The sequence below is a fragment of the Dermacentor variabilis genome, chromosome 6 (genome assembly GCF_050947875.1).
Source record: "Dermacentor variabilis isolate Ectoservices chromosome 6, ASM5094787v1, whole genome shotgun sequence".
NCBI classification, from domain to species: domain Eukaryota; kingdom Metazoa; phylum Arthropoda; class Arachnida; order Ixodida; family Ixodidae; genus Dermacentor; species Dermacentor variabilis.
The window spans coordinates 112,076,827-112,104,019 of NC_134573.1; the positions used below are offsets into that span (position 1 = coordinate 112,076,827).

The window sequence follows — 27,193 nt, forward strand, 5'->3', positions numbered from 1 at the left end:
AGGAATATAATCGGTTCCAATACAGAGCCCTGCGGGACCTCGCAGTTCACTAGTGATCGCGGAAAAGAAAATTCATTAGCCTTTACTAGTTGGTACCGGTGAGCTAAAAAGTTAGCAATCCAGTTCCTAGGCTTACTATCGATGTTAATATAGTGAACTTTCCTTAATAAACAGTTATGAGTTACCTTGTTAAAAGCGTTCGCAAAATCAATAAATATGGTATATATCTTTGATGAGTTGTTCATCGCTTGATATAGGTCTGTAACTAGTCCGAATAATTGCCTCTGGCATGAGCAACCCTGTTGGAACCCGTGTTGGTTGAAGAGAAGATTGTGCTCCGTTAGGTATTCTATAATTTTTGAAGATATAAAGTGTTCTAATAGTCTACTTATTGGTACACTGGTCAGTGAAATAAGTCTGTAGTTAGAGGCAGATGATGAATCACCTGACATAAATTCTGAAATTACTTGAGCTATTTTCTATCTCTCAGGAACGCATCCTGGATCAACAGATTGTTGAAAAACACAGGCGAAAATGCGACATATCACTGGTTATGTTATTTTTAGGAGTTTTTAACAGATTCCCTCCGGACCAGGAGTCCTATAGCTGTTAGAAAGACGATCAATATCACCTTCTGTATGCGCTTCTCAGTGATTATGATATCATTCATGAAGGAGGTAACAAAACCAAAGTCAAGATTAGTGCGAACAGGAAGTGCACTTCAGGACAAAAGAAGGAATTTAACGCATTAGCAACCTCTGATGGCGGAAGGAACTTGTCCTTCATTATGAATCATGGTGATGGTATCGCGTTTATTACTTTCAAGGATACTTTTATCGTTGTTGTTAGCTAAGATGTTCCAAATATCATGGTTAAAGAAAATATTATTTAGCTGCTGTAATTACGATTTGCTGTAACTTCGATTGTTCCCGATGGAGCTTCCAGTTATCATCAGATGTCGACAATGTAGCTTTCGAATCAGAGCCTTTTTTTTTTAATTCATTGAAGAGCGGCACATGCCCAGAGTCGCATATCCCGTGATACAACTTGTCCCGAGGGTTGGATTCGAACCCAGTACCCTCAGCACAGCAGCCCCCGAAGTAACTGCCTATTAGATAATTAGAGCATGGACCACTCAGTGACACAGGTATACATGTGAGGCTAGACGGACAGACAGCAGACTGGGTGAAGTTCCCAAAGAATGCTACAGAATTAAGAATTTATAAATATGAATGCAACCCTACATCGTGCATTACGTCCAGCAAGGCTTTCTAATTGCAGACATCGTGGCTCCACCTGCTCAAAGAAGATCGCCGGTAATTTCGGAGGCCAAACTACCTGAGCAAGAGTTTCCGGATGGAGCGTGTGGCTGGGCAAGTCCACAACAGACGGTTTCACGGTAGTACGTTGCCGCCCCAGGCGAAAGACACATCCCTTCTGCTCTCTGGTATCACATTTAGGCATAATCGTATTTAAAAAAAAACGTGAACGTCTATTTGTGGCGCATTATAATTAGTAATTCTAACGAAAATATTTAGCGAGTTGGTTTGCGTGTAAGTTCCGTGCACAATCAGATATAGAAAGGGAGGGAATAAAATTGCCCCGTTGAAATACATTTCGCATCCAACAGAATCCAAAGTTGTCGGTGGCCCGTTAATTAAACGTCGATAGGCGCGACGTTGAGAGGTTCAGTGCGTTGAGAGGTGCGATGCCGCCCTTCTCGAAGTGTCGCCGCCGACTGTATCGCCCACACTTTTCTTTATTTAGCCTTGCTCGCGTTATTATCACCGTGTTGCCATTCATTAATTCGGCCCAGAAGTGGCATCTTCACCGTCTTTGCAATAGTGCTACGGATTTCATGAGCCACTCCGGGGCATACAAGCAGAACGGCAGCCCTGCAAAGAGCAAACGAGAAGAAAATAAACAAAGTCCCACGCTGTTAAACAGTGCAGCGTGAATCATCACCGCGAGGCTATATGCACCCAGTGTTTGCAGACGCCGAAGACGTAGTTCTCGTTATCGAAAACATCGTGGGAATGCGCTGTGGCTACGGAGCTGTCCGAGTCGACCGAAATCTGACGAACCAATCAGCGTTTAGGTCGTGCGCGTGACATGTGCCCGTGGGCAAAACCGCGACAACTCGCGCCAAAGCGATAGGAACTCCCCTTCGAGAATACAAAGCATTCGACGCAGCGGGCCGGTTATAAAGGCGGACCACTCTCGCATCCATTTTTCTTCTCTTCTGCAGTCCCCGAGCGGTAAGTTGGTGTTTGCAAGTTTTTGCCATGTAGTTTGTCAACATTTAGGAGTTGCAGATTTTTCTCGCAGATCAGGAATCCACTCCGACAATATGAATTATGCAGATATGTAGTCGGCGACTCCTAGTACTTTTGATGAGAAGTTATAATAGAACCTTCTTGAACAGTATTCGCAGAAACTGTCACTATAACTGTTCGCAAGAGCACATGTTGGCCGAATGGCGATGCTGTACGTATCATTATTCAATACTGCTGGCCAATGTCAAACGGTAGTTAGTAACGACAAAAAACATTTTGAATTCAGCGCCTGATTTATCCGCCCCATTCAGGGCTCCTTTGCGTAGTCTTTAAGCAGTGGCATATAACTTCGGTTGAAGCCAATGCAGCAGCTTTGTAAGCGCTATAGTGAAAGCGGCATTCGAGCAGAGTATTCACAAAGTACGGCGCGTGCCATAAGCGTTTGCGTTCGTTCGACGCGTAGCTTTTTTTGTCTGATTTCTTAAATTTTTTAAGCAACAAAAGGTTGTTTTTAATATCACGGTATAAACTTATCAGTACATAATAAAGCAGCTTCATTACAGGCATTCTTGGAAGTTTTCAATAACGCACTATACATTTAACGAGAGCTCATGTCATGCGTAAACAAAATACATTGTTTTGTTGTGTTTTCAAAGAAATATGCTCTCCAAAAACTTCGAAGGAAACCCTAACCGAACCGTGCATTCATTGTTCGCCTAGACTGCTAGCACAGCAGCCATGAAATCTCTGTGGATTTTCACCGCTGTGTTCCTGGAGTACCTCGTGGCTACTGGTTTATACGCGTATCCAGACTTGTGGGTTCAAGCTCAGTGGACGGAGTTCAAGGCCTTATATGGTAAGTACATCGATTCCATTTCAAATGCATCGAGACCACTCTAAAGAGCACGCTGAAAGGCAGCGGTTCCTGTCACCAGCGATTTTCTACGTAGAGTCGAGAAGCGAAGGCATTCGCAGTAAATCCTTGGTTGACGAAAAACGCTCGCAACTTTACACACAGCGCTAAACATGATTTCATTTCCTTTTAACTTTAATATGGCGTGTCTGCGCACGAAAGACAGCATGCGCTGCCTTTTTCCCGCTGTTCTCCTTTGGGGACAGAGAGAATTAGAGGGAAAACCAGCGACAGGAGAGGTAACATGAGATGTGGCTAAAAGTTAATTGCTAATTCACAGCATTGTCAAGCGTAACTTCCAATTTTCAATCAGCATATCTTCATCACCTAATCGCAACACCAGGCTCTCATTAAACGGAAATTTTAGTCTCCCAAGATGTCACAACGTATTCGAGAGTGAGGGCGTCGTTGAATCATTTAGTGAGCACAAAAAAAAGAGGTGGAATAAAATACTCATTGAAGTAAAAGTCTCCACCAATTTTAAACTTTCGTGTAAATTTCACTGCCTTGCTCAACAACCTGAGTCACGAACAACACTTAGTTCGCGGATGTTCGATCTCAAACTATTAACGCAAATGTGTGCATAGTATATTATTGCAAAAATGTGTCCAGTGCATGCATCATGTCTGTAGGGATCGTTTATGCACAACTTACCTACATACAGATGCTTTATTCTTATAAGTGGAGATAGAACGCATAATGCGTACAGGTAGAATGACGTATAACCTTGTTTTTGCATTGGACCGGCCACTAGCCACTAAGGCTATCGGTCCAATGTACTATTCCTATTTGTGTACCTCAAAAATACTGGGAATCTGTCGAGATGCGACAGAGCAGGGGGCTTTAGGCGAACCTACGCGGAGAACACTCAAGGCATCGTCTCACTTCATTGCAGGCAAGAACTACAGCAGCGTGGCGGAAGAACTGTTCCGCAAGAGGATCTTCCTCGACAACCGCTACATGATCGCCAAGCACAACGAGCGATACGGCCGGGGCCTCATTTCCTACAAGCTCAAGATGAACCAGTACGGAGACCTGGTGAGTCGAGCGTATACACAAGCGGCGTGCAGTCAGCTTACGAGTGACAACCAATTTGGCCGATCCCATATGGGCAGAGTAGCTTACAGGACCAGCATCTTAGGAGAACTGCGTTAAAAGATCATTAAACTCTCGGGTTTCACGTGCCATAACCCCAACCTGATTATGAGGCACGCCGTAGTGCGGACATAAGGAAGAAAATCTGACCCCGTGATGTTTTATTTAACGTGCACCTAATTCCAAGTACTAAAGGGTTTTCGAATTTCGCCCCTACGGAAATGCCTGGATCGAACCAGCGACCTCGAGATTTAGAGCGCAGTGCCATAACCACCGGGCTACCGCCGCCCGGACGAGCATTGTACACAATCCTGTGGTTGGCCTTGTTACTGAAGTTTGCTAACTTGTGACGGTGACAGCAAGAAGACGTGCCAAATTCCGCAAGTGCACGTTTCCTGACACATCCTGTTTGACCAGTACAAGCTGGCGGACGTCGCACTAGAAGTGTAGATATAGCGGACGCTGCAGTTGCCACTATCTCTTCCTCACAACACCCTCGCTGTTTTCGAGTCGACCTCTGTCCAATGGCGCCGCGAGCAGGAGGTCGGCCATCTTGGGTACGGAAACCGAGTAGCGTGGAAAAGCCTACTTCCAGCATTTGGCATATCCACACAGGATATCCTCAGAGGAGATTCGCCTGCGTCTGTCGCCTATATTTTCTGGTTTTTTTGTCACCTCGAAGTTTTGGGAAGGTAATATTTAGAAAATTGAGATGATTCCTATGTATAGGGTCGTTGGCGTCCTATCAATAACGACCGCTTTAAACACCCTCGATCTAAAAGACCTAATAAAGCGCCATATGTTATATGCTATTAACATGTGTTTGTGGAGTTATAACTAGAAGCGGACGTTTAGGCTTTTAAAAAATGTTTTAGGCACCTATAACAGGTACTAAAGCTGTCATTTGAGGCATATATAGGCGCCAAATATTCTCATTTAGGCTTTTTAATCAAACGATGCATATTGTGTAGGTTACAATAGATTTATCTGAAATCTAGTGTAACTAGAAATAATGGGAAAATTGGTGGATGATGTGAGAAACAAGCACCGTCCAAGATGGTTGGGTTTCATCATGTTTCGCCTTTTTTTTTTTTCCCACCGAGTATTAGTTTGTACGCAGAAAAGGAACGCTCAACATCTACCGAAGTTAGCGGCACATGCTTGTGCTTCGGAACGTTCGATGATGCAATGCTGTCTGGAATTTCAGAATGTTTGCCAGTCCGAACGTTTGACAGTTCTTTCTGAAACTAAAACGCAGAATTTTTGCCCGATTGAAGTTTGGAACTAACCCTTATCAGTGACAGGTCAGTTGGGGAGCGTTGGGGAACCTTTCCTGAACGTCCAAGAGAGAGAGAGAGAGAATAAACATTTTTATTAGGTAAATGCTGCTTTGGAGAGGCGTCCTCATTCCAGAATGCCTTGAGCTCGGGCCGCGTCCTGGGCCCTCGCAATCAGCCGTTGCTGATCCTCGAGGTCGGAGCTGGCCAAGGCTCTCTCCCAAAGCTCGTAGTAAACCCCGCACTGCCGGTTCAGAGTAAAGTCCGGGCATTCCAGTTTTCTCCGTGATGTCGGCTAAGGAACGTCAAGTGAGCGCACAAGTACCATGTGACCTCCAAGTGTATGGTCGCGCAGAGCATTGAGTTGATGTTTAGCGCTCGTCCTGTCGTCTTCTCTGTCTTCGCGCAGAGCAGCTGGAGCCCATCTCACAGCGATGCTGTCGTCTGCTGTAAAGCTGTTAATAACCGCCTTTACACTGGCAAATCGTTTGCGGTAACAATCGGCTCCTTTCAGCCAAATTCCCCAATGCACATTATAAACAAATTATGGTAGGGCAAAGCCCGGAAAAAGGAATTTTAGGGTTCTGGAAATCTAGTGTAGGGCACCAACATAGAAATCGACATGTGTAGGCGCCCTCAATAAATGTTTCACTAGAGAGAGAGAGAGAGAGAGAGAGAGAGAGAAAGGGGCAAGGCAGGGAGGTTAACCAGATGGAAAATGTTCCACTAAAATGTTTCTAGACCCATAGGTGGTGCTCATACGTTATACCTAGGCGCGATAAAGGCGTAAGGAAGAAATAGGCATTTCTGCTAATGTTCCGGTCTCTAGTTGTAACTGTACACATGATACTATATTGTTAGTTTTGTATGCTTTTAACGTTCTTCCGTTTTAGCCGTTTCGCTTTAGAGTTGAGAGCCTATAAATAAAAGCTTCGCTCTACACTGTCCGTCCTTTGAAAATGAAAGGCCTACCCTCCGCACCGCTCTAAACCAGCTTGCAGGAATACCTTTCATATTGGGCAAGATCTTGGGACCATGGTCTCGCATATCACAGCTGCAGAAAGCCACAAAAGCGCTGCTACGCTTTCTGCCGGCAACCGTGCCGAACGAGCGTCTGTGATACAGCGCTGAAGATTAACATCTGCGACACGAAAATTGGACTTTCTCTTTTTCCTCTTAAAGTTTTCCTCCCGTCTCCCCTTCCCCCTGCGTAGGGTAGCCTACAGGGTTCAGTCCCTGGTTAACCTGCTTGCCTTATTTATCCCTTTCGCTCACACACTCCTACAGGTAGGTCTCTCAATGTGACCGTCACGTCCCTCTTTAGTGTGGCAATTGCGTAATATTTTACACGGCTGTATGCGACCCTTGTTCTGTCTACATCTGTAGCTGCAGCACGAGTTCGAAGAGTTGATGGGCTCATGCGTACAAGTCAGCGACGAGCCACTGGAACACATGAACGCGTCGACGTTCCTGCCCTCGGAGAACATGGGCGCCTCGCTGCCCAAGTCCGTCGACTGGCGAAGCACCCTTGTCTCACCCGTAAAGGACCAGGGGCTGTGCGGCGCCTGCTGGGCCTTCAGTGCGGTGAGTGGCATGTCCTCCTGCCGTATACGCGCACTCTAATTCGCATACCAGATGCAGAACACATTAAAGTGACCCTAAAGGAAAATATTAAGTCGAGCTAGATTGAAAGGTTAGGCTTCTGTAATAACGAATTAGTCCTTCGTAGTGAGAACACAGCTTTTGAAAGCGAGAAAATGATAAAAAAATGGAAAATCGGAGCGGCGCCACCGCTGGTGCGTGTGTGCGTGTGTGTGTGACACACACGCATACACACACGCGCGCGCGCGCGACAAAGCGAAATATTGGCACACAGGGAACGATCATTGGCTTCTGGGCGAATAATCTATTGATCTAGCTCGACATAATATTATCCTTTAGAGGCCCTCCAAAGGGCCACTGAAGAGCAAAAAGGAACGGGTCAACCAAGTGTCGACCTTAAAGAAGACAAGGTCAACGTACGTGGTAGTTCAAATGATTTGGTGTTTAAACCTTGATTATATCTCTCCGTTTTGTCTCTTTGTTTCTCTTTTTAATGATCAATATTCCCACGTTTCATATACTATTAGCATTCTATTTCACATGCAATTACGTTGACCATATTTTTAGCGTCGACACTTAGTTGACCCTTTCCTTTCCTTTTTTTACAAAAGTCTAGGTGCGCTTTGCCTCAATGTATATTAATCTACGGCGGTGCACCCTTTACAGGGATACAGTAAATGTGGTTAATTTTCGATTATACGGACATTAATTACTTCCGGAGAGCTTATTTTACATACCCTGCGAATAATTCGTGCGTCTTTTTCGTTGAGACCAACACTTTGATACTTTTTGCCGCTTACAACTACGCCCTAGAGATGCCAAAGAGCCATTTCTTGAAGTGATTACAAGATACCCAGGTCCCAGATGCGCCAAACAGGGGTCAAGTCAGCTACGAAGACCTTGTCTTCCAAATTAAGTTAACCCTTCTCTTACTGAGACCTGAAAAAATATCAGGGACTTATCAATCTTCAAGTCTGTTACTATTACCTACTGGTAGTTACAAACATGAAAAAACAGTTTTCTTTAAATAAGTGTTATGATTAGAGGCTGAAAGCAACGTCTACGCGTACTTGGACAAAGTAAACGCCTTCCCTTGTTCGTTATAGTAAAAACCACTTTTGCTTACTTTAATTAAACACGAAGTTGATGACGTGACATAGTGTGGTAGGTTCACATATGGATTCCTCATTTTACAATTTCGTGCCTTCTCGCTGTGTTTGAAACACGCGTCACGGGTGCTTTTCACCACCGCCTGTGACGACTCAATGGTCTAGATTGAAGTATTGTTAATTTTCACAAAAGCTAATGACTAAAAAAAACAATGATCCTATTTCCCCACTGTTCAGCATGCATCTGAATTTATATCCGGAATGAATATATTATATTTTGGCTTCCGAGTTAATTTTGAAAGGGACTGAAGGCAATGCGTGATATACAGAGTGTCCCACGTAGCTTTAGCCAAACTTTAAAAGATATGTGAATACCACGTAGCTGGACAGAACCAAGGTAATGTTGTTAGCAAGTACTCAGATTATTTTTTTCATTCTACCAAATTACCTAGATAGTCTTAATCAAATAATAAACTTCTCAAATATTATAATTAGATGAAAAGTGTCAGTGAGAAAATTGTAGAGCGACATGAAGAACTCCCGATACAGCATTCTGTTGCTCAACACGTGCAATATTAATGTGTTTTTCCGAGCGTGAAAGAAGCCCGTGAATACACGCAAAGTGTCTTCGAGCGGCCAGTCGCGTGGCAATCTTCTGTGCATTGGCGGCCTTCTTTCACGCTCGGAAAAACACTTTTATGTTGCACGTATTGAGCACTGAGCACCAGAAAGCTGTATCGGGAGTTCTTCATGTCGCTCTACAATTTTCTCATTGACACCTTTTATCTAATTATAATATTTGAGAAGCTGATTAATCAATAAAACTAATTACGTAATTAGGTGGAATGAAAACAAATAATTTGAGCATCTCCAAGCGACGGCAAACGATATTACCTTTGTTCTGTCCAACTACGTGGCATTCGCATATTTTTAAAGTTTGGCTAAAGTTACGTGGGACACCCTGTATAGTACGAGGTACGCGTCTCAGGATGGTATTACTCACCCTTCTACAATACAAAAGACCCGCCGTGGTTGCTCAGTGGCTATGGTGTTGGGCTGCTGAGCACGAGGTCGTGGGATCGAATCCCGGCCACGGCGGCCGCATTTCGATGGGGGGGAAATGCGAAAACACCCGTGTACTTAGATTTAGGTGCACGTTAAAGAACCCCAGGTGGTCAAAATTTCCGGAGTCCTCCACTACGGCGTGCCGCATAATCAGAAAGTGGTTTTGGCACGTAAAACCCCAAATATTATTATTACAATACAAAAAAAAGCATCTCTTACCGTGAAAAGCTGCTTGGTAAGCGATGAGAGACGCATAAAAGAAAGATTGTTGGCGACGTTGTTGAAGTTCCCGTGCGAGCGCGCCATAACGTCATCCGCTGTGATGGTGCCTTCTCGAGCCCAGATAATTTTTTTACCGGCAAAGACTAACTACACTGTATTCCAAAGGAGCCGCTAAACACTAACTTAGCAAGTCTCGAGAACGTTGAATGAGAAAAAAAAAAGGCCCTAATACGAAAAGAAGGGTACTTTCAAACCCGTGACGTCACACTGGCGTACCGGTGCTCGAGTTTCAGCGCAAAATTCAAGAAATAAAGCCTTGACCTTCATTTTCTGTTATAATAATCAACCTATTACCGCGAAATTAACGAAAATAGAATGTTAAAAAAAACATTTTTTTAAATGTACGTGCTTTTCTTTAGCATCCATTAAAAAAAAATTTGTGTATATAGGCCCCTGTCATTTTGCAGATATATAGGCTACGCGGCGAGGTGGACATAAGCGACAAGAATATCTTTTTCAATGATAACATTGCTAACTAAAAATGCTAATTAACTTGTGAATGATTAAGTTTTAGGCACATGTTTTAACTGCGAAACTTAAGTCGAGAAATGGTGCAATCGCGTCTGCTGAGTAGAAATATTAAGGCACCACTTCCGAAATGCCCTTCCCCGAAACGTGCTAAAAAATGCTTTGGCCTTCCAGTTCAGATCCTCCCAAACTGATGGAGGCACACTTTTGGTAAATAGTAAACTGGAACGCTAATGTATTTCATAATACATATTAATGTCGCATATCTTGAAAGTGGCGCTAGTCAGAATTTCTGCTAAACAGAAGTGACTTCCCTGCAACTTGGCTTCAATTTAGCAATAACAACACGGGTCTTAAAGTTAACAATTAAAAGGTAATTAACATAACTTTGTTGGTTACCAAAACTGTCGTTTAAGATTTTTTGTTGTTGCTGATTTTCACCTAGCCACATAGCTTATCAGTAATAACGGCAGATGCCTAGATATGACAGTCCTTTACAGCGAAGTTGTTAGCCTCTGGTTCGTCGGAATTTCTCGCGGCGCTTCCTCGTGAAAAAGAAAATCAAAATCCTTCAGCGATTGAAGTGAAAAGTGCATACATGCTTTGGCATCATCATCATCATCATAATCATTATTATTATTATTATTATTATTATTATTATTATTATTATTATTATTATTATTATTATTATTATTATTATTATTATTATTATTATTATTATCGTCATCATCATCATCAGCCTGGTTACGTCCACTGCAGGGCAAAGGCCTCTCCCATACTCCTCCAACTACCCGGTCATGTACTAATTGTGGCCATGTTGTCCCTGCAAACTTCTTGATTTCATCCGCCCACCTAACTTTCTGCCGCCCTCTGCTACGCTTCCCTTCCCTTGGAATCCATTCCGTAACTCTTAATGACCACCGGTTATCTTCCCTCTTCATTACGTGTCCTGCCCATGCCCCCCCCCCCCCCCCCCCCCCATTTCTTTTTCTTGATTTCAACTAAGATATCATTAACTCGCGTTTGTCCCCTCATCCAATCTACTCTTTTCTTATCCCTTAAGGTTACACCTATCATTATTCTTTCCATAGCCCGTTGCGTCGTCCTCAATTTAAGTAGAATCCTTTTCGTAAGCCTCCAGGTTTCTGCCCCGTACGTGAGTACTGGTAAGACACAGCTGTTATAAATTTTTCTCTTGAGGGATAATGGCAACCTGCTGTTAATGATCTGAGAATGCCTGCCAAACGCACCCCAGCCCATTCTTATTCTTCTGCATATTTCAGTCTCATGATCCGGATCCGCAGTCACTACCTGTCCTAAGTAGATGTATTCCCTTACCACTTCCAGTGCCTCACTACCTATCGTAAACTGCTGTTCTCTTCCGAGACTGTTAAACATTACTTTCTGCAGATTAATCTTTAGACCCGCCCTTCGGCTTTGCCTCTCCAGGTCAGTGAGCATGCATTGCAGTTGGTCCCCTGAGTTACTAAGCAAGGCAATATCATCAGCGAATCGCAAGTTATTAAGGTATTCTCCATTAACTCTTATCCCCAATTCTTCCCGATCCAGGTCTCTGAATACCTCCTGTAAACACGCTGTGAATAGCATTGGAGGGATCGTATCTCCTTGCCTGACTCCTTTCTTTATTGGGATTTTCTTGCTTTCTTTATGGAGGACTACGGTGGCTGTGGAGTCGCTATAAATATCTTTCAGTATGTTTACATATGGCTCCTCTACACCCTGATTCCGCAATGCCTCCATGACTGCTGAGGTTTCGACTGAATCAAACGCTTTCTCGTAATCAATAAAGCTATATATAAAGGTTGGTTATATTCCGCACATTTTTCTATCACCTGATTGATAGTGTGAATATGGTCGATTGTTGAGTAGCCTTTACGGAATCCTGCCTGGTCCTTTGGTTGACGGAAGTCTAAGGTGTTGCTGATTCTATTTGCAATTACCTTAGTAAATACTTTGTAGGCAACGGACAGTAAGCTGATTGGTCTATAATTTTTCAAGTCTTTGGCGTCCCCTTTCTTATGGATTAGGATTATGTTAGCGTTTTTCCAAGATTCCGGTACGCTCGAAGTCATGAGGCACTGCGTATACAGGGTGGCCAGTTTCTCTAGAACAATCGGCCCACCATCCTTCAACAAATCTGCGGTTACCTGATCCTCCCCAGCTGCCTTCCCCCTTTGCATAGCTCCCAAGGCTTTCTTTACTTCTTCCGGCGTCATCTGTGGAATTTCGAATTCCTCTAGAATATGCTCTCTTCCATTATCGTCGTGGGTGCCACTGGTACTGTATAAATCTCTATAGAACTCCTCAGCCACTTGAACTATCTCATCCATATTAGTAATGATATTGCCGGCTTTGTCTCTTAACGCGTACATCTGATTCTTGCCAATTCCTAGTTTCTTCTTCACTGCTTTTAGGCTTCCTCCGTTCCTGAGAGCATGTTCAATTCTATCCACATTGTACTTTCTTATGTCGGCTGTCTTACGCTTGCTGATTAACTTCGAAAGTTCTGCCAGTTCTATTCTAGCTGTAGGGTTAGAAGCTTTCATACATTGGCGTTTCTTGATCAGATCTTTCGTCTCCTGCGATAGCTTACTGGTATCCTGTCTAACGGAGTTACCAGCGACTTCTATTCTAACACCTGCCTCGCGTGCAAGAGGTCCGTGGTTCGAATCCCGGTGCCGCGCAATTTTCCACCGGCTTAAAAAAAAATCCGCGTGTTCATAAAATTGCATTAACAGGCCTGGAGTGTGGCCTGGTCCCGGTGACCAGAACCGGTAACGCACCCCCTTACCAGAGCAGGATTGGCCACCCTGGTGCAGTACTTGGCCAGAACCTCCTATATGAATACAACTTTGGTATCACGCGTACAATATACAGCGCAGCATTTGTTTCAATAAATAACAAGCACAAAACAAGCGTTCAAACCACACCATTGATGATAAGGCGCTCCTGATAACAATGCGAAGCACGTGGCGCTCCGTAGAGTTCCACACAATAATTACTAGAGGGAACGCTGGCGCTAGTGTCTGCGGGACCTGCAAGGGAGGGTGGTTCAGCCAGCATGATAATTATGGGAAGTAGATGGATTTGCCTAAACTTCGTCCTTCTGGCTTCAAACGCTTCGTAACTTTGTAAGCGCCTCATTTTCAACAAAGTACTGCGTAATAATTAATTACATAAACATTATTAAAATTGCCCGATGGCACGAGTCGAACACAGGACCTCTAGCACGCAGGGCATCTACACGCTCGATGTTGAAGCGATCAGGCCACGGGCGCATGACATAACACTTGACATAAAATGCCCTAATGAATTTATCGCCAGTGCCTTCAGGCGCTTGGCGTGTTTCTACTTGGCCACCTCGACAAGCTGAACTGTTGCAATTAGTAACGATTGTGCGTGTTCGCAGCGTCTTCTGCACTTATACAAGTATAGATTGCGCTGAAATTTGTTACAGCTTGAAGGCATACAAAGCGTAATAAACGAAGCCACGAGAACGTCTGAATCCACAAGCACGAAAATCAGACAAATCCATGTGCTTCCCATCATTCCCATGGTGGGTAAACGACTGCAGCGCCAGAGTTCCCTCTACTCCTATTGTAGGAAACTCTATGTACCCGCTCCCCGCAAACGTTTGCCGGTAAAGATTACTGTTGTGCAAGCTGCCGCGGCGACGGCAGTATGCCACGTGGGGAGGGACGTCACTAGTCTTTCACATATAAAACAACGATCCTATCAACTGATTTCATTGTTGTTGCAGCACCGGTATGGGTAGCCAACGCATAGTTAGAACTTCCGAGGAGCGGCGTGAATACGAGAAGTGGCGAACGGAACAGAAACGGCAATGCGACCAGCAGCGGCGTGCGCTGCCAAAGTTACCGTTGCTACCATTACTCCAGATTACGACTACTACAATTACTCTGAAGCAATAAAGCATTGCAGTTGTAGTGGTTTTCCACAGCTTCTCTTGACATCCCCTTCCGCAGAGCCTGGATGGCGAGCCGACCAAAAATAAAAAGGATTTTTCCGCATAAAAATAAACAGCTGGTATATGTACTTATTACTGCTCTCCTTTGCGAACGAGTCGGTTACTCTCTGAGGAACAGTAACAAGTGGTCGGAGACCAACAAGACCAACAAAGAAGTCAGTGGGCCCTTGGGTCAACAACTACACTCTTCAAAAACGCGCACATGTCTTTCTGAATTCATTCATTCATTCATTCATTCATTCATTCATTCATTCATTCATTCATTCATTCATTCATTCATTGAATGCAAACACTCGCTGATATACGCAGGCGGCCGCCATCGAGGGGCAGCACGCCCGCAAGACCGGCCGCCTGGTGGAGTTGAGCGCCCAGGACCTGCTGGACTGTTGTGGCGAGGCGTACGAAAACAGCGGCTGTGGAGGGGGACTCATGGACAACGCCTTCCGCTGCGTGCGAGACCGGGGCGGCGTCGACACCTCGGACAGCTACCCTTACGCGGCGATGGTCTCAAGTCTTTTGCTTTCATTGCTGAATGTCAGAACCGCCGTTGGAAGTTCGGCTCGCGTAACTCAGAGAAAGTCCGTCTGTTCGCCGTGGCTTGAATGTGGCCGCATTGCTCATCACTCGACACCAGACTTGTACGTAACCAATTACGTGTCATTAATTACTCGTGGTCCCTTACATTCCTGGCTGAAGTAGTTGTAATTGTAATCGGTTACTTTCTTTATGTAACGAGTACAAGTCTGCTTGGAACACTTGCGACCTTTCCTGCCTCGAACTCATACCTTCATTCGCATCAGGCGTGTCAGTGTGTATATATGATTCGGGCGGCGCCCAAGAAAAGATGCCGCGAATAGGCAGCATTGAAAGCGCAGGGGCCTCGCGGTGTTGTCGATGAGACAGTATATATACAGTAAAAAGCAAATGCAAGACGCACATTGTGCCTGGACACGGGCTTGAGCGTAAGAGGAGGCAGAAAAATGGCAACCATTCCACTCTGTGAAGATGAAATGGCAGCGAAAGCTGACGACAGTCGAAACTTTCAAATGAAAAGCAAAGTTCTTTCGTTGCTATTCCGTCTTCGCAGAGTGAAATGGTCGTCATTTATTGCGCTGCGAGTCTGGCGTCATTGCTCGTTCGGAAGTGCCCGGGCTCGCGATTGTCGTTTTCCTTCAGCATCGCGGGAACGTTCGTCGGTGGTCGTTTCGCGCCGGCGCCGTTTACATTCTCGTTGCTGTTACCTCCGGCGCTCCTCGTACGCATGTTGTTCTTCGGGTGTACGAACTATACATGTCCGCGCCATCGATAACGCAGCTGTTCTTAGCGCCAATACCTCCCCTGTTTACATACTGCGATAACCTCGACGTTCCGCTATTGTTCACGGCGAGCGTTCCAATCCGTTCCGCATTTTGACATCTGCGCCACCGCACTGCACCCACACGTGATCACACACAAAACAAACAATGAAACCCAGTGTACATGGGTTTGTTAGAAATCTGGTTCAGCTGCCGGATACCGACAACACTACGGAAGCTTAGTCATACACAGCTTTCGCTGTAAAAGTAATTGTACGAAGTGCGCAGTCCCCATGTTAATGTGCCACAAGCAGTGGCGTAGCAACAGGGGTGGGCCGGGGGGCCGTGGGCCCCGGGTGCAAGGGGCCAGTGGGGGGTGTCATATACGTCTGAAGACACCCAGAAATTGTCGATATCCTCACCTTCCTCGACTACAACCGGGGGGGGGGGGGCAGGTGACAGAAGATCTATGGGCCCCGGGTGCCAGACGACCTAGCTACGCCACTGGCCACTAGGACAACGGAACTGTGCAAATGTTACATAATGATACAATGCCCAACGCAACAGAAACAGCGAACAGAAAGAGCTTGGAATATTAGCATTAGCAGTACAAATATAAAAAAAAACTCACTCCAAGCACTCGTAGTTCCCCAATAGACATGCCGTCAATCTGTGTCGTTCTTCTTAACAATGCATTCCGTAAGCGTGGTAGTACGTTGTGCGCTGTATGCATTATATATATATATATATATATATATATATATATATATATATATATATATATATATATATATATATATATATATATATATATATACGAATAACTTCGTCAAATCGAAAATTTCGTAAAATTGGGTTTCACTATATTAGCATTTGGCTGTATAAGCAGCAACGTTTCGTGCGTGATATGTGGCTAGGAAATAGTTGCAAAAGTCAGCTGACGGCGTGGGTTGCTCCTTTTTTTCTCTGCACTCGCAGGAAGGCCGGTGCCGCTTCAAGAACAGCACAGTGGGCGCCTCGGTGTCCGGCCTGATGGTGGTGGTACCACGTTATGACGAAAAGATTCTCCAAACAGCTGTGGCCACGGTGGGACCCATCTCGGCTGCCGTCTACTCCAAGCTGCCCGACTTCCGGTTTTATTCGAAAGGTAATCTATCTATCTATCTATCTATCTATCTATCTATCTATCTATCTATCTATCTATCTATCTATCTATCTATCTATCTATCTATCTATCTATCTATCTATCTATCTATCTATCTATCTATCTATCTATCTATCTGTCTATCTATCTGTCTATCTATCTGTCTATCTGTCTGTCTGTCTGTCTGTCTGTCTGTCTGTCTGTCTGTCTGTCTGTCTGTCTGTCTGTCTGTCTGTCTGTCTGTCTGTCTGGTCTCTTCTGTCTAAAAAGTCTCTCTTTTCGTGACTTTATGCAGGCGTGTACAAGGATTACTCCTGTGGCTTGTTTGAAGTGGACCACGCAGTACTAATCGTCGGTTACGGAGTCACCGATGATGGGACATCGTACTGGATCCTTAAAAACAGGTGAGTTTAGTTTATTATTTCATTGGATTGTTGCAACGAAGACTTCCGCTTTGAGGTACAAATATCGCGCAGTACTAGTCAAATATGTGCAAAATAGTGGTCTTCTGAAAAAAAGAAAGAGAGTATGTACGAATGTCAGCGCGCTCTTCATTTACAAATGCTGTTGGAATCGCACCGCTGGCACGAGTTGTTGGGAACTCGGCGCTGACGCCCGTTGTTGCACCTGGGTCGCAAGCCCCAAGGGTAGCGTTGGCCTGGCGGCCTGGGGCACAACTGGAAGCATCCGAAGGTCCCGGCAAAGCATGAGTCGACTGGTAACAACAAAACAACTTGTTTATTCTAACATCGCAAAGAGTTGGCGGTCAGGTCGACCGAAGTAGAGAGACGGGAGAGCACGTTACTCAACAGAAGAAATCGGAGCCTCTCTTGGCGTCCGGGGGCAGCTGCTTTTATACTCTCGCAGTTGAGGGCAAGAAGGAACCCCTCTATAGACGAGCACGTGACTGTGCCGCTCGGGCACAATGGGAAGAGAAGGTGGCGCAGCCGTCGTGCCGGCGCCGGTCAGACCCCTCGCTTCACAGTTGGGGGAGCTCCTCTCCCCGGCTGCCGCGCTTTGACAAGCGTGGGCAGCAACATGCACACCCACACACACGCGCACACACGAAGACACGTGGCATTGGAACATGCCTGGACGCGCTTGGCGGGGAGGCGTAGCGGCGGCGCCGAACGGGCCAAAATGTCTGCCGCTTTGAACGAAGCCCCGGCGTCCGTTGCATCCACGCCGGCTAAACCGCGCGTCGTAGGCGAAACGTAACAGACCGCCCCGCCGGGGGAAGGAGATCCCGATGGTCAGGGGACTGCATCCGCTGTCCGGAGGGATGTCGCTCGATGATGCTCATAACCGAAGTCGGGCGTCCCTCGACGTTTCTTGAGCGCAGCGCACAGAGAAGGCCTCGTTCTCTCGTTCAGGTTCGCACAGGACACTGCAAAGTGACTTCGGGAGAGTTCACATTTTTGTTCTCGTTCCCGGCAAGCGTTAGAACTACGCTGAAACTCAACCGCTCAGTCAGCAAGCACGGCACAACCCTCACTAAGCCCTGCCAGGCTCTTTCCCCTTTTATACCACTGCCTAGTTCCTTACAGTAGTCTAGCAGCACTCAGAACGCGTCCACAAATTGGAAGATTGCACTAGAAAGCATGTCATCACTTTGAAACACTAAACAAAAGCAATATGTTAAAAATCCTGCCTCAGGAAGAAAAACATCAGTAACAAACAATTTTGAGGCTGATTCCTACGTTAGGGGCTTCGACTTAAGCCATCGGCGTTACCGTTGAGACTCCCCTTTTTGTAACGCACCTCAAAGGAATATTGTTGCAAAGCGAGGCTCCAGCGCAGGAGGCGGCCATTTTTGGGAGAGATGGTCTGCAGCCATTGGAGAGGGCAGTGATCCGTCTCAATGATAAACCTCGAGCCGGCAAGATAGCATGACTATTTCTGAACGGCCCACACGAGACATGCACACTCTTTCTCGGTGGCGCTATACGCCTGCTCACGACTGGTCAGCTTACGACTAGCATACAGGAAGGGGTGTTCTACTTCTCCATTTTCCCGTTGGCACAGTACAACGCCCATGCCTCGCTCACTAGCATCGCACTGAACAACGAACCCTTTTGTATAGTCTGGCGATCGTAGCACAGGCTGGCTTGTTAGGGCACTCTTTAGGGCGCTAAAAGCTCTTTCCTTTGTCTCGTCCCAGACGACTGTTTGGGGCTCTGTCTTTCTTAGAGCATCCGTCAGGGGAGCCGCGATATCAGAGTACCTGGGGATGTACCTCTGATAGTAGCCGGCGACACCTAAGAACGACCGAATATCGGTCTTAGTGCGCGGTTGCGGGAAGTCTCGCACAGCGGCCACCTTTATTTCAGAGGGGCGGCGACGACCCTGACCAATCACGTGACCGAGGTAGACAACCTCGGCCTGTGCTAACTGGCACTTAGGAGCCTTGACTGTCAAGCCCGCTTCGCGCAGGCGGGTTAGCACTGCCCGCAAGTGGGCGATATGCTCAGACCAGGATGGGGAGAATATTGCTACGTCGTCTAGATACGGTAAAGCGAATTCTTGCTGTCCCCGCAACACTTTATCCATGAGGCTTGAAAAGCAGTATGGCGCGTTCTTCAAACCAAAACTCAACACTTTAGGACGGAATGTTCCCATTGGTGAAATGAACGCCGCATACCTACTAGCCTCTTCTGTAAGTGGAACCTGCCAATAACCCCTGACAAGATCTAGGGTGGAAATAAACTGAGCGCTACTAACTTTCTCAAGCCGCTCCTCGATGTTAGGGATCGGATAAATTTGATCCTTAGTGATGGAATTAAGCCTGCGATAGTCGATGCAAGGACGAGGTTCCTTGCCCGGTACCTCAACTAAAATCAAAGGAGAGGTATAATCACTCTCACCTGCCTCAATAACACCGAGCTGTAGCATTTTCTTTACCTCAGCCTCCATAATATCGCTCTGGCGGGTTGACACCCGATACGCCTTGGATCGTACTGGCTCTGGGGAGGTAAGTTCTATGTCATGAGTAAGGACAGAAGTCCTACCAGGCCTCTCAGAGAACAGACCTTGAAACTCTTGTAAGAGCTGGTGTAGTTCGGTTTTCTGCTCAGGCGACAGCGATGCTCCACTGACTAAGTCACTAATGACTTGATCGGTGTCTTCCCTGTTCGTCACTGAGCCTAGTCCCGGAAGCTCGACCGGAAGCTCTTCAGGAACGTTTACCATCATGCACACTACTGCTTCCCTTTGTCTATAAGGTTTGAGCAGATTACAGTGGTAAACTTGCTGTGCTTTCCGCTTTCCTGGCAGACTCACCACGTAGTTGACGTCTGACAGTTTTTGAACAATCCGTGCTGGGCCCTCCCACTGCACGTCTAGTTTGTTGTTTAGCGATGTGCGCAATATCATGACCTCATCGCCCACCTTAAAACGACGGGCCCTGGCGGTCCGATCATAATAAACCTTGGCCCTCTGCTGGGCCTTTGCCATTGCTTCACCTGACAACTCCTGTGCCCTTCTTAAGCGTTCGAGGAGCTTAAGCACGTACTCCACCACGACTGGGTCGTCGCCCCTGCCTTCCCACGATTCTCGAAGCATGCGAAGCGGAGATCGCAGCGAGCGATCGTACACCAGTTCAGCTGGCGAAAACCCCGTAGCCGCATGCGGCGCGGTCCTTAAAGCAAACATCACCCCAGGCAGACACAGCTCCCAGTCAGTTTGATGTTCAAAACACAATGCTCTCAACACGCGCTTCATGACGGAGTGGAGCTTCTCAACGGAATTCGACTGTGGGTGGTACACTGAGCTGTGTAACAGCTTTACCCCACACCTTTCGAGAAAAGTTGTCGTCAAAGCGCTAGTAAACACTGTGCCCTGATCTGATTGGATTTCCGCAGGAAAACCAACTCGCGCAAATATGGACAGTAGTGCATTGACTATCTCAACTGAGCTGAGTTCTTTAAGCGGCACTGCTTCAGGGAACTTTGTCGCTGGGCAGATCACAGTCAAAATGTGTCTGCACCCCGTGGCTGTTACCGGCAGAGGTCCCACTGTATCAATAACGAGCCGTCTAAAAGGCTCCGTAATGATAGGTACCAATCTCAACGGCGCCCTCGATTTGTCCCCTGGTTTGCCCACCCGCTGACAGGTGTCACATGTCCTCACGAAATGGTCTGCGTCCCGAAAACACCCTGGCCAATAGTACTCTTGCAAGAGACGGTCCTTAGTTTTCTTAACTCCTAGGTGTCCGGACCACGAACCCCCGTGCGACAAGCGCAACAGATCCTGACGATAGCATTGAGGCACGATCAGCTGATCGAACTCCACTCCTCTGCGGTCTAGATACTTCCGGTACAGGACTCCACCTCTTTCCACAAAGCGAGCATTTTTCTTGGCGATACCTTCCTTGATAATGCAGCGTATGTTTTCTAGGCTGCCATCCTTCCTTTGCTCGGCTATCAAAGCCGACCGGCTGACTTTTAGCAACCTATTAAGTCCGTCTGACGTAGGCGCGATGAGCAAATCGGTAGATAGCTCTTCTAACTTTCCCGTGTCGGGCATTTCCTCTCCAGTATCTGGTGCCTTTAACGTTACAGACTCAATGTTATTCAGTTCAGGCGTGCTCTGAATATCAGCTTGCTGCGCCTCTGACCTTTTTTCATTGTTTGATAACGTCGGCCCCGCAACTACCGCCTTTGCAGCGAGCTCCCGAACCTTCGATCTGGTTAAGGCCTGAACGCTAGCCTCACCAAACAAAAGCCCCTTCTCGCGCAGGAGGTGATCGGACCTGTTCGAAAATAGGTACGGGTACTGGGGGGGGCAGCATAGATGACACTGCGGCCTCCGTCTCAAGCGCTCCGAATGGTCCTTCAATAAGCACTTTTGCTACGGGCAGACACACGCTATGAGCTTCCACGGCTTGCTTGATCCATGCACACTGGCCCGTGAACATATCGGGTTCTACGTAGGAGGGGTGAACTACATCCATCGTAGCTGCGGAATCGCGAAGCACTCGGCACTCTTTCCCGTTCACGAGGAGGTCCCGCATGTAAGGCTCGAGAAGCTTCATGTTCTCGTCAGTGCTGCATAATGACAAAAACACAACTTTTGGGTTTGTTTCCGGACACTGCGCCGAAAAGTGACCCGGCTTCTGGCACGTATAACACACGCGCGCTTGCCTCATCTCGAACCGCTTTCTGCGTTCGGCTTCGGCTGCCGCCGTCTCCTTACGTTCTGTCGGACTGCTTTCACTCGCATCCGCACTACGTGTGTTCCCCTTTGCTCTCATGGGTGTGAACTTCGGCCTCTCAAACTTCGAGCCAAATTCACCCTTTTGACCGTCCTTAGCTCCGCGAGCCCGACGCGTCACAAACTCCTCGGCTAGCTCAGCGGCTTTAGCCACCGTACAAACGTCTGGCCTATCCAAGACCCAGTACCGCACGTTCTCAGGTAACCGACTATAAAACTGTTCTAGCCCGAAACACTGCAGAACTTTCTCGTGGTCACCAAACGCTTTCTCTTCTTTGAGCCACTCCTGCATGTTTGACATAAGCCTGTACGCAAACTCCGTATATGACTCACTTTTGCCTTTCTCATTTTCCCGAAACTTCCGACGGAACGCCTCCGCTGACAGCCTGTACTTCTTTAGCAGACTCGATTTCACTTTGTCGAAATCCTCTGCCTCCTCTCTATTCAAGCGAGCGACTACGTCGGCCGCCTCGCCGGGTAACAAAGTGAGCAAGCGCTGTGGCCACGTTTCCCGAGAGAACCCCTGCTTCTCGCACGTTCGCTCAAAGTTAACCAGGAACAAACCAATGTCCTCTCCAAGCTTAAACGGCCGCATCAGGTCAGTCATTTTGAACAATACTCGTTCTCCTGCACCGTGTGCCTGACTTCCATTACGAGCGCGTTCCATCTCTATCTCGAGACGCTTCATTTCCAAAGCGTGGTCGCGCTCTTCTTTTTCTCGCTCTTCCTGTTCTTTACGTTCGCGCTCCTGTCTTTTTGCAGTCTCCCTCTCCTCAATGGTCTCAAGGCATTCCGACAGCTCGTCATCCTCAGCTTCTAACTCAAGAATAGCCCTTAGCAGTTCTGGTTTTCTGAGTTTGTCTGAGACATCCAGACCCAACTCTCTTGCAAGCTCCAGCAATTTCGGTTTGCGCAACGACTTCAAATCCATGGCTGCTCTGAATGCTGCTTTCTCTACTGCCTATTATTGTCTTGCCGCAAACTAACCCGGCAGCAACGACAACCACAATTACCAGCTCTGTTTCTGACACTAACAAAAGCCTGGCAAAGCTCAGAAGAAGAAAGTCCCGCACTCACCAAACCTCGCAGCCAAGAATTCAGCGCAGTCGTTCCGCTGCAGGCAACCAGTCATCACACAGGGCTCGTTGCACTGCTCCCGGATGGTCGTTGAGCTGCTCAGCATACAGTCAACTGCATCTCTTCGCTGCTGGCCTCCGTTGTCGCGATCTCACCGCTGGCAGACAGTTGTTGGAATCGCACCGCTGGCACGAGTTGTTGGGAACTCGGCGCTGACGCCCGTTGTTGCACCTGGGTCGCAAGCCCCAAGGGTAGCGTTGGCCTGGCGGCCTGGGGCACAACTGGAAGCATGCGAAGGTCCCGGCAAAGCATGAGTCGACTGGTAACAACAAAACAACTTGTTTATTCTAACATCGCAAAGAGTTGGTGGTCAGGTCGACCGAAGTAGAGAGACGGGAGAGCACGTTACTCAACAGAAGAAATCGGAGCCTCTCTTGGCGTCCGGGGGCAGCTGCTTTTATACTCTCGCAGTTGAGGGCAAGAAGGAACCCCTCTATAGACGAGCACGTGACTGTGCCGCTCGGGCACAATGGGAAGAGAAGGTGGCGCAGCCGTCGTGCCGGCGCCGGTCAGACCCCTCGCTTCACAGTTGGGGGAGCTCCTCTCCCCGGCTGCCGCGCTTTGACAAGCGTGGGCAGCAACATGCACACCCACACACACGCGCACACACGAAGACACGTGGCATTGGAACATGCCTGGACGCGCTTGGCGGGGAGGCGTAGCGGCGGCGCCGAACGGGCCAAAATGTCTGCCGCTTTGAACGAAGCCCCGGCGTCCGTTGCATCCGCGCCGGCTAAACCGCGCGTCGTAGGCGAAACGTAACAATGCACAGCAATTATTTTTAGTAAATAACAGTTTTCTGAGAATATTGAATGTCATATGTCCAGCCAGTTCGCGATACATTATTAGACAAACATTATACGAGAACAGACGCGCATATCAAATAATAATAATAATAATAATAATAATAATAATAATAATAATAATAATAATAATAATAATAATAATAATAATAATAATAATAATTAAACAGAAGACCAGCTCCGCTTCTTCTTTTTATAATTCTGTGATTTTAGGTGCCAGAATTACAATATCATTACGTTCGTAAACAGGGATAAGGTGCCTCAGAAAGGCTGGCCGACGTTTCGATAGGAGGACCTATCTTCGTCAAAGGCGGCCTCGTCATCCTCGGCGTGTTAGTTTTAAAGGGTTAGTGCAGTGACGTCACGTGCGGGTGTTGTCGCTGGCGGCTGGTTTTAAAGAGGAAGACTACCAGAGGAAACAAGCGCTGTCGTCCGACGTCTGTGAGCTTCGTTCCCAAGACGAGGGGTCAAGAGCGTGAGAGCGGGCACGCGGGGAGAAAAGAAAAGAAACAAAAGCAGAAAAAAAGGAAAAAAGAAAGAAAAAAGGGAGAAAAAAAGGGGGGGAAGCCAGGGCGGCACCAAGACAGAAAAAAAGGGGTGAGAGAAAAAGAACAAGAAAGAGAAAAACAAAATTTTAAGAAATACGGGGGCTAGGGAGCGTGTTGTGGATGCGAGAGGTTAGGAAGTATTCAGGAGGAGTCGTTGGCATGTTTTTGTGGCATTAGAAGGGCCAGTCAGGCTGTCAGTGCGCGAGTAACACAAAAGACAAAAAACACGCACACACACACAGAAAAAAAAACATGAATTTTGAATTCATGTTTTTTTTTCTGTGCGTGTGCGTGTTTTTTGTTTGTCTTTTTTGCCCCTGAATACTTCCTAACCTCTCGCATCCCCAACACGCTCCCTATCCCCCGTCTTTCTTAAAATTTTGTTTTTCTCTTTCTTGTTCTTTTTCTCTCACCCCTTTTTTTCTGTCTTGGTGCCGCCCTGGCTTCCCCCCTTTTTTTCTCCCTTTTTTCTTTCTTTTTTCCTTTTTTTTCTGCTTTTGTTTCTTTTCTTTTCACCCCGCGTGCCCACCTTCACGCTCTTGTCCCCTCGTCTTGGGAACGAAGCTCACAGACGTCGGACGACAGCGCTTGTTTCCTCTGGTAGGCTTCCTCTTTAAAACCAGTCGCCAGCGACAACACCCGCACGTGACGTCACTGCACTAACCCTTTAAGACTAACACGCCGAGGATGACGAGGCCGCCTTTGACGAAGATAGGCCCTCCTATCTAAACGTTGGCCAGCCTTTCTGAGGCACCTTATCCCGGTTCACGAACTTTATGCCACAGTGTGCTATTCCATCTGTCAGCCCCTTTCTTGTTTTTGAATGCCATTATGGAGGCACGCCGTAGTGGGGGACTCCGAATTAATTTTGCCCATCTGGGTTTCTTCAACGAGAACCCAATTTACGGTACACGGATGTTTTTTTTGCATTTCGCCCCCATCGAAACGAGGCCAACGTGCCCGGGGTTTGATTCCGCGTCTCCGGGCTTATCAGCGCTACCCTCTTCTTTGGCCTTTACCTATGAGTGCCGGACGGCATCAAACGCCCATCTAAGCAGCAAAATACCTGTGGGTAGCGCGATGTCCAAATATTTGATGGCAGGTGAACGTACTTACTAGGACGCAGCTCACCATCGGTATTTTAACGCTCCCCGAATACAGCTCATTTGTGATGCATATTATAATGCGTTTTAGCCACTCACGTTTCTTTTTCTACGTGTTATAGTTTGCATTTCGTGTTGAAACAGCTTTTATTCTCGGCGGTGTTTCTTCCATATTACATACCATATATGGCCTACACAACGTTGCACGTCGCTTATACAGAGTGTCCCACATAACTTGAGCCAAGAATTTAAAGATGGAAGGCGCGTCGGAAGCGAATTCAACCGAATGCATAGTATTCGCAATAGCCTATAGTAACTCAGACAATTTTTTCGTCTTCCCCACAAATCACTAATTAATTAAATTTAATTACTCAACGTCATAATTATTGGCTGAGGAATCCAATTATAATATGCAGATTTGTGGAGCACCTTCAGAAACCACCGATCGAGTTGTTTCCTTTACGATACGTCTCACGTAGTCCTTTTTTCTCGGTTCCAAAGAGAGCCCGCGAAATATGAAAAAAAAAAAACATGTTACGGAGCGTTTGCGCAGTGGTATCGTGCTGCTCTCAAGCGTGCGTTCGGTGAACAAAGTCGGCTGCATCGTGACTGGCGACGAGGAAGCGGCAGGGCGTTCTTTATAGCACCGGCAGCGCTCGGCCAGCAGCATGCATTTTCGCCGTCATCTGACGGGAGCCGACCTTGTTCACCGAACGCACGCTTGAGAGCAGCACTATACCACTGCGCAGGCGCTCCGTCACGTGGCTTTTTTCGTATTTCGCGGGCTCTCTTTGCAACCCGGAAGAAGGATTACGTGAGACGTATCGGAAAGGAAACAACTCGATCGGTGGTTTCTGAAGGTGCTCCACAAATCTGCGTATCATACTTAGGGTCCTCAGTCAATAATTAGAATGTTATGTAATTATGTTTAATTAATTAGTGAGTCATGGGGAATAGAAAAAAAATGTTTGAATTACTGTAGGCTATTGCGAATAGTATGCGTTTGGTTCAATTCGCTTTCGATGCTCCTTTCATTTTTAGATTCTTGACTCAAGTTATGGGGGGACACCCCGTATAATCTCCGCCAATAGAAGCATCGAATTACAACGCCAAAATTGTGCCAGTCATCTTTGTCTTGTGCTGCACGTTTTTGCAGCTGGAGCAAGAACTGGGGCGAGGGCGGCTACATGCGGCTAGCCAAGGATGCCTTCAACCAGTGCGGAATCGCCACCCTGGCCAGCTTTCCGCTTGTCTAATCCGGAACCTCATCCAGAACGGAAGACGGCCCACTCCATGCCCTTGTTGCAAATGAACGAAATGAAGACGGAGAATGCCGCAGTTTCTTGGTCACCTCCAGCGGAGTGCATGTAAAACAGTTCAATGGAAGAGAGAGAGAGAGAGAAAGTGAGGGAGATGCCCACCGCAATGGCTACAATACGATTAAGAAGGGCCATTTCATCTGTCATTAGCGCTGCTATTGATTTCCTTTTCAACATGCTGTAAATATGCACTCTGGGTCTGTTCCACAGTCGTGGCCTTTTCTTGACATTGTTTAGACATGTGTCCCGCTTAGATATGTGTGACACCGAAACGTGCACCTACTGATTCTCTCACGACCGCGCATACGGGACGATATTTCCTTCTCCAGATAGCAAGGCGATCAGATGACTTCGAGTGACCAGTTAAGTTGGTAGAGTAAAAAACAAACAAACAAATAAGCAGGATATTCCACGTGGAGAACCTCTTCAAGCATCGTACCCCTCGCAATTAAAGCGACACTTTTGAACATTTTATTTCATCGACTGTTCGGGAAACCCAGTTGACTTCTTAAAATGCGTTCAATAAACCTTTTTACC

The 27,193-nt window shown here is 46.9% G+C and overlaps 1 protein-coding gene across 2 annotated transcripts; it reads left to right on the forward strand.

Annotated features, from left to right (window-relative positions):
- The first annotated feature begins 2,178 nt into the window (after positions 1-2,178).
- LOC142585048 (cathepsin L1-like) lies at positions 2,179-27,193 on the forward strand. Of its 2 annotated transcripts, XM_075695503.1 has the most exons (8): positions 2,179-2,258; positions 2,997-3,132; positions 4,085-4,227; positions 6,948-7,145; positions 14,406-14,600; positions 16,370-16,538; positions 16,831-16,939; positions 26,494-27,193. In XM_075695503.1, the coding sequence occupies exons 2-8, from the start codon at positions 3,015-3,017 to the stop codon at positions 26,591-26,593; spliced, it is 1,032 nt and encodes a 343-aa protein (XP_075551618.1). In that variant the 5' UTR covers positions 2,179-2,258; positions 2,997-3,014; the 3' UTR covers positions 26,594-27,193. The 2 variants fall into 2 exon arrangements, with proteins under 2 accessions (XP_075551618.1, XP_075551619.1); XM_075695504.1 differs by lacking the exon at positions 2,179-2,258 and having other exon boundaries at positions 2,986-3,132.

Bases quoted from the DNA above. Each gene is read 5' to 3' on its own strand.
- LOC142585048 (XM_075695503.1), top strand. From the start codon at position 3,015: ATGAAATCTCTGTGGATTTTCACCGCTGTGTTCCTGGAGTACCTCGTG. The intron at 3,133-4,084 runs GTAAGTACATCG...ACTTCATTGCAG, and splicing joins GGAGTTCAAGGCCTTATATG to GCAAGAACTACAGCAGCGTG. The intron at 16,539-16,830 runs GTAATCTATCTA...GACTTTATGCAG, and splicing joins CTTCCGGTTTTATTCGAAAG to GCGTGTACAAGGATTACTCC.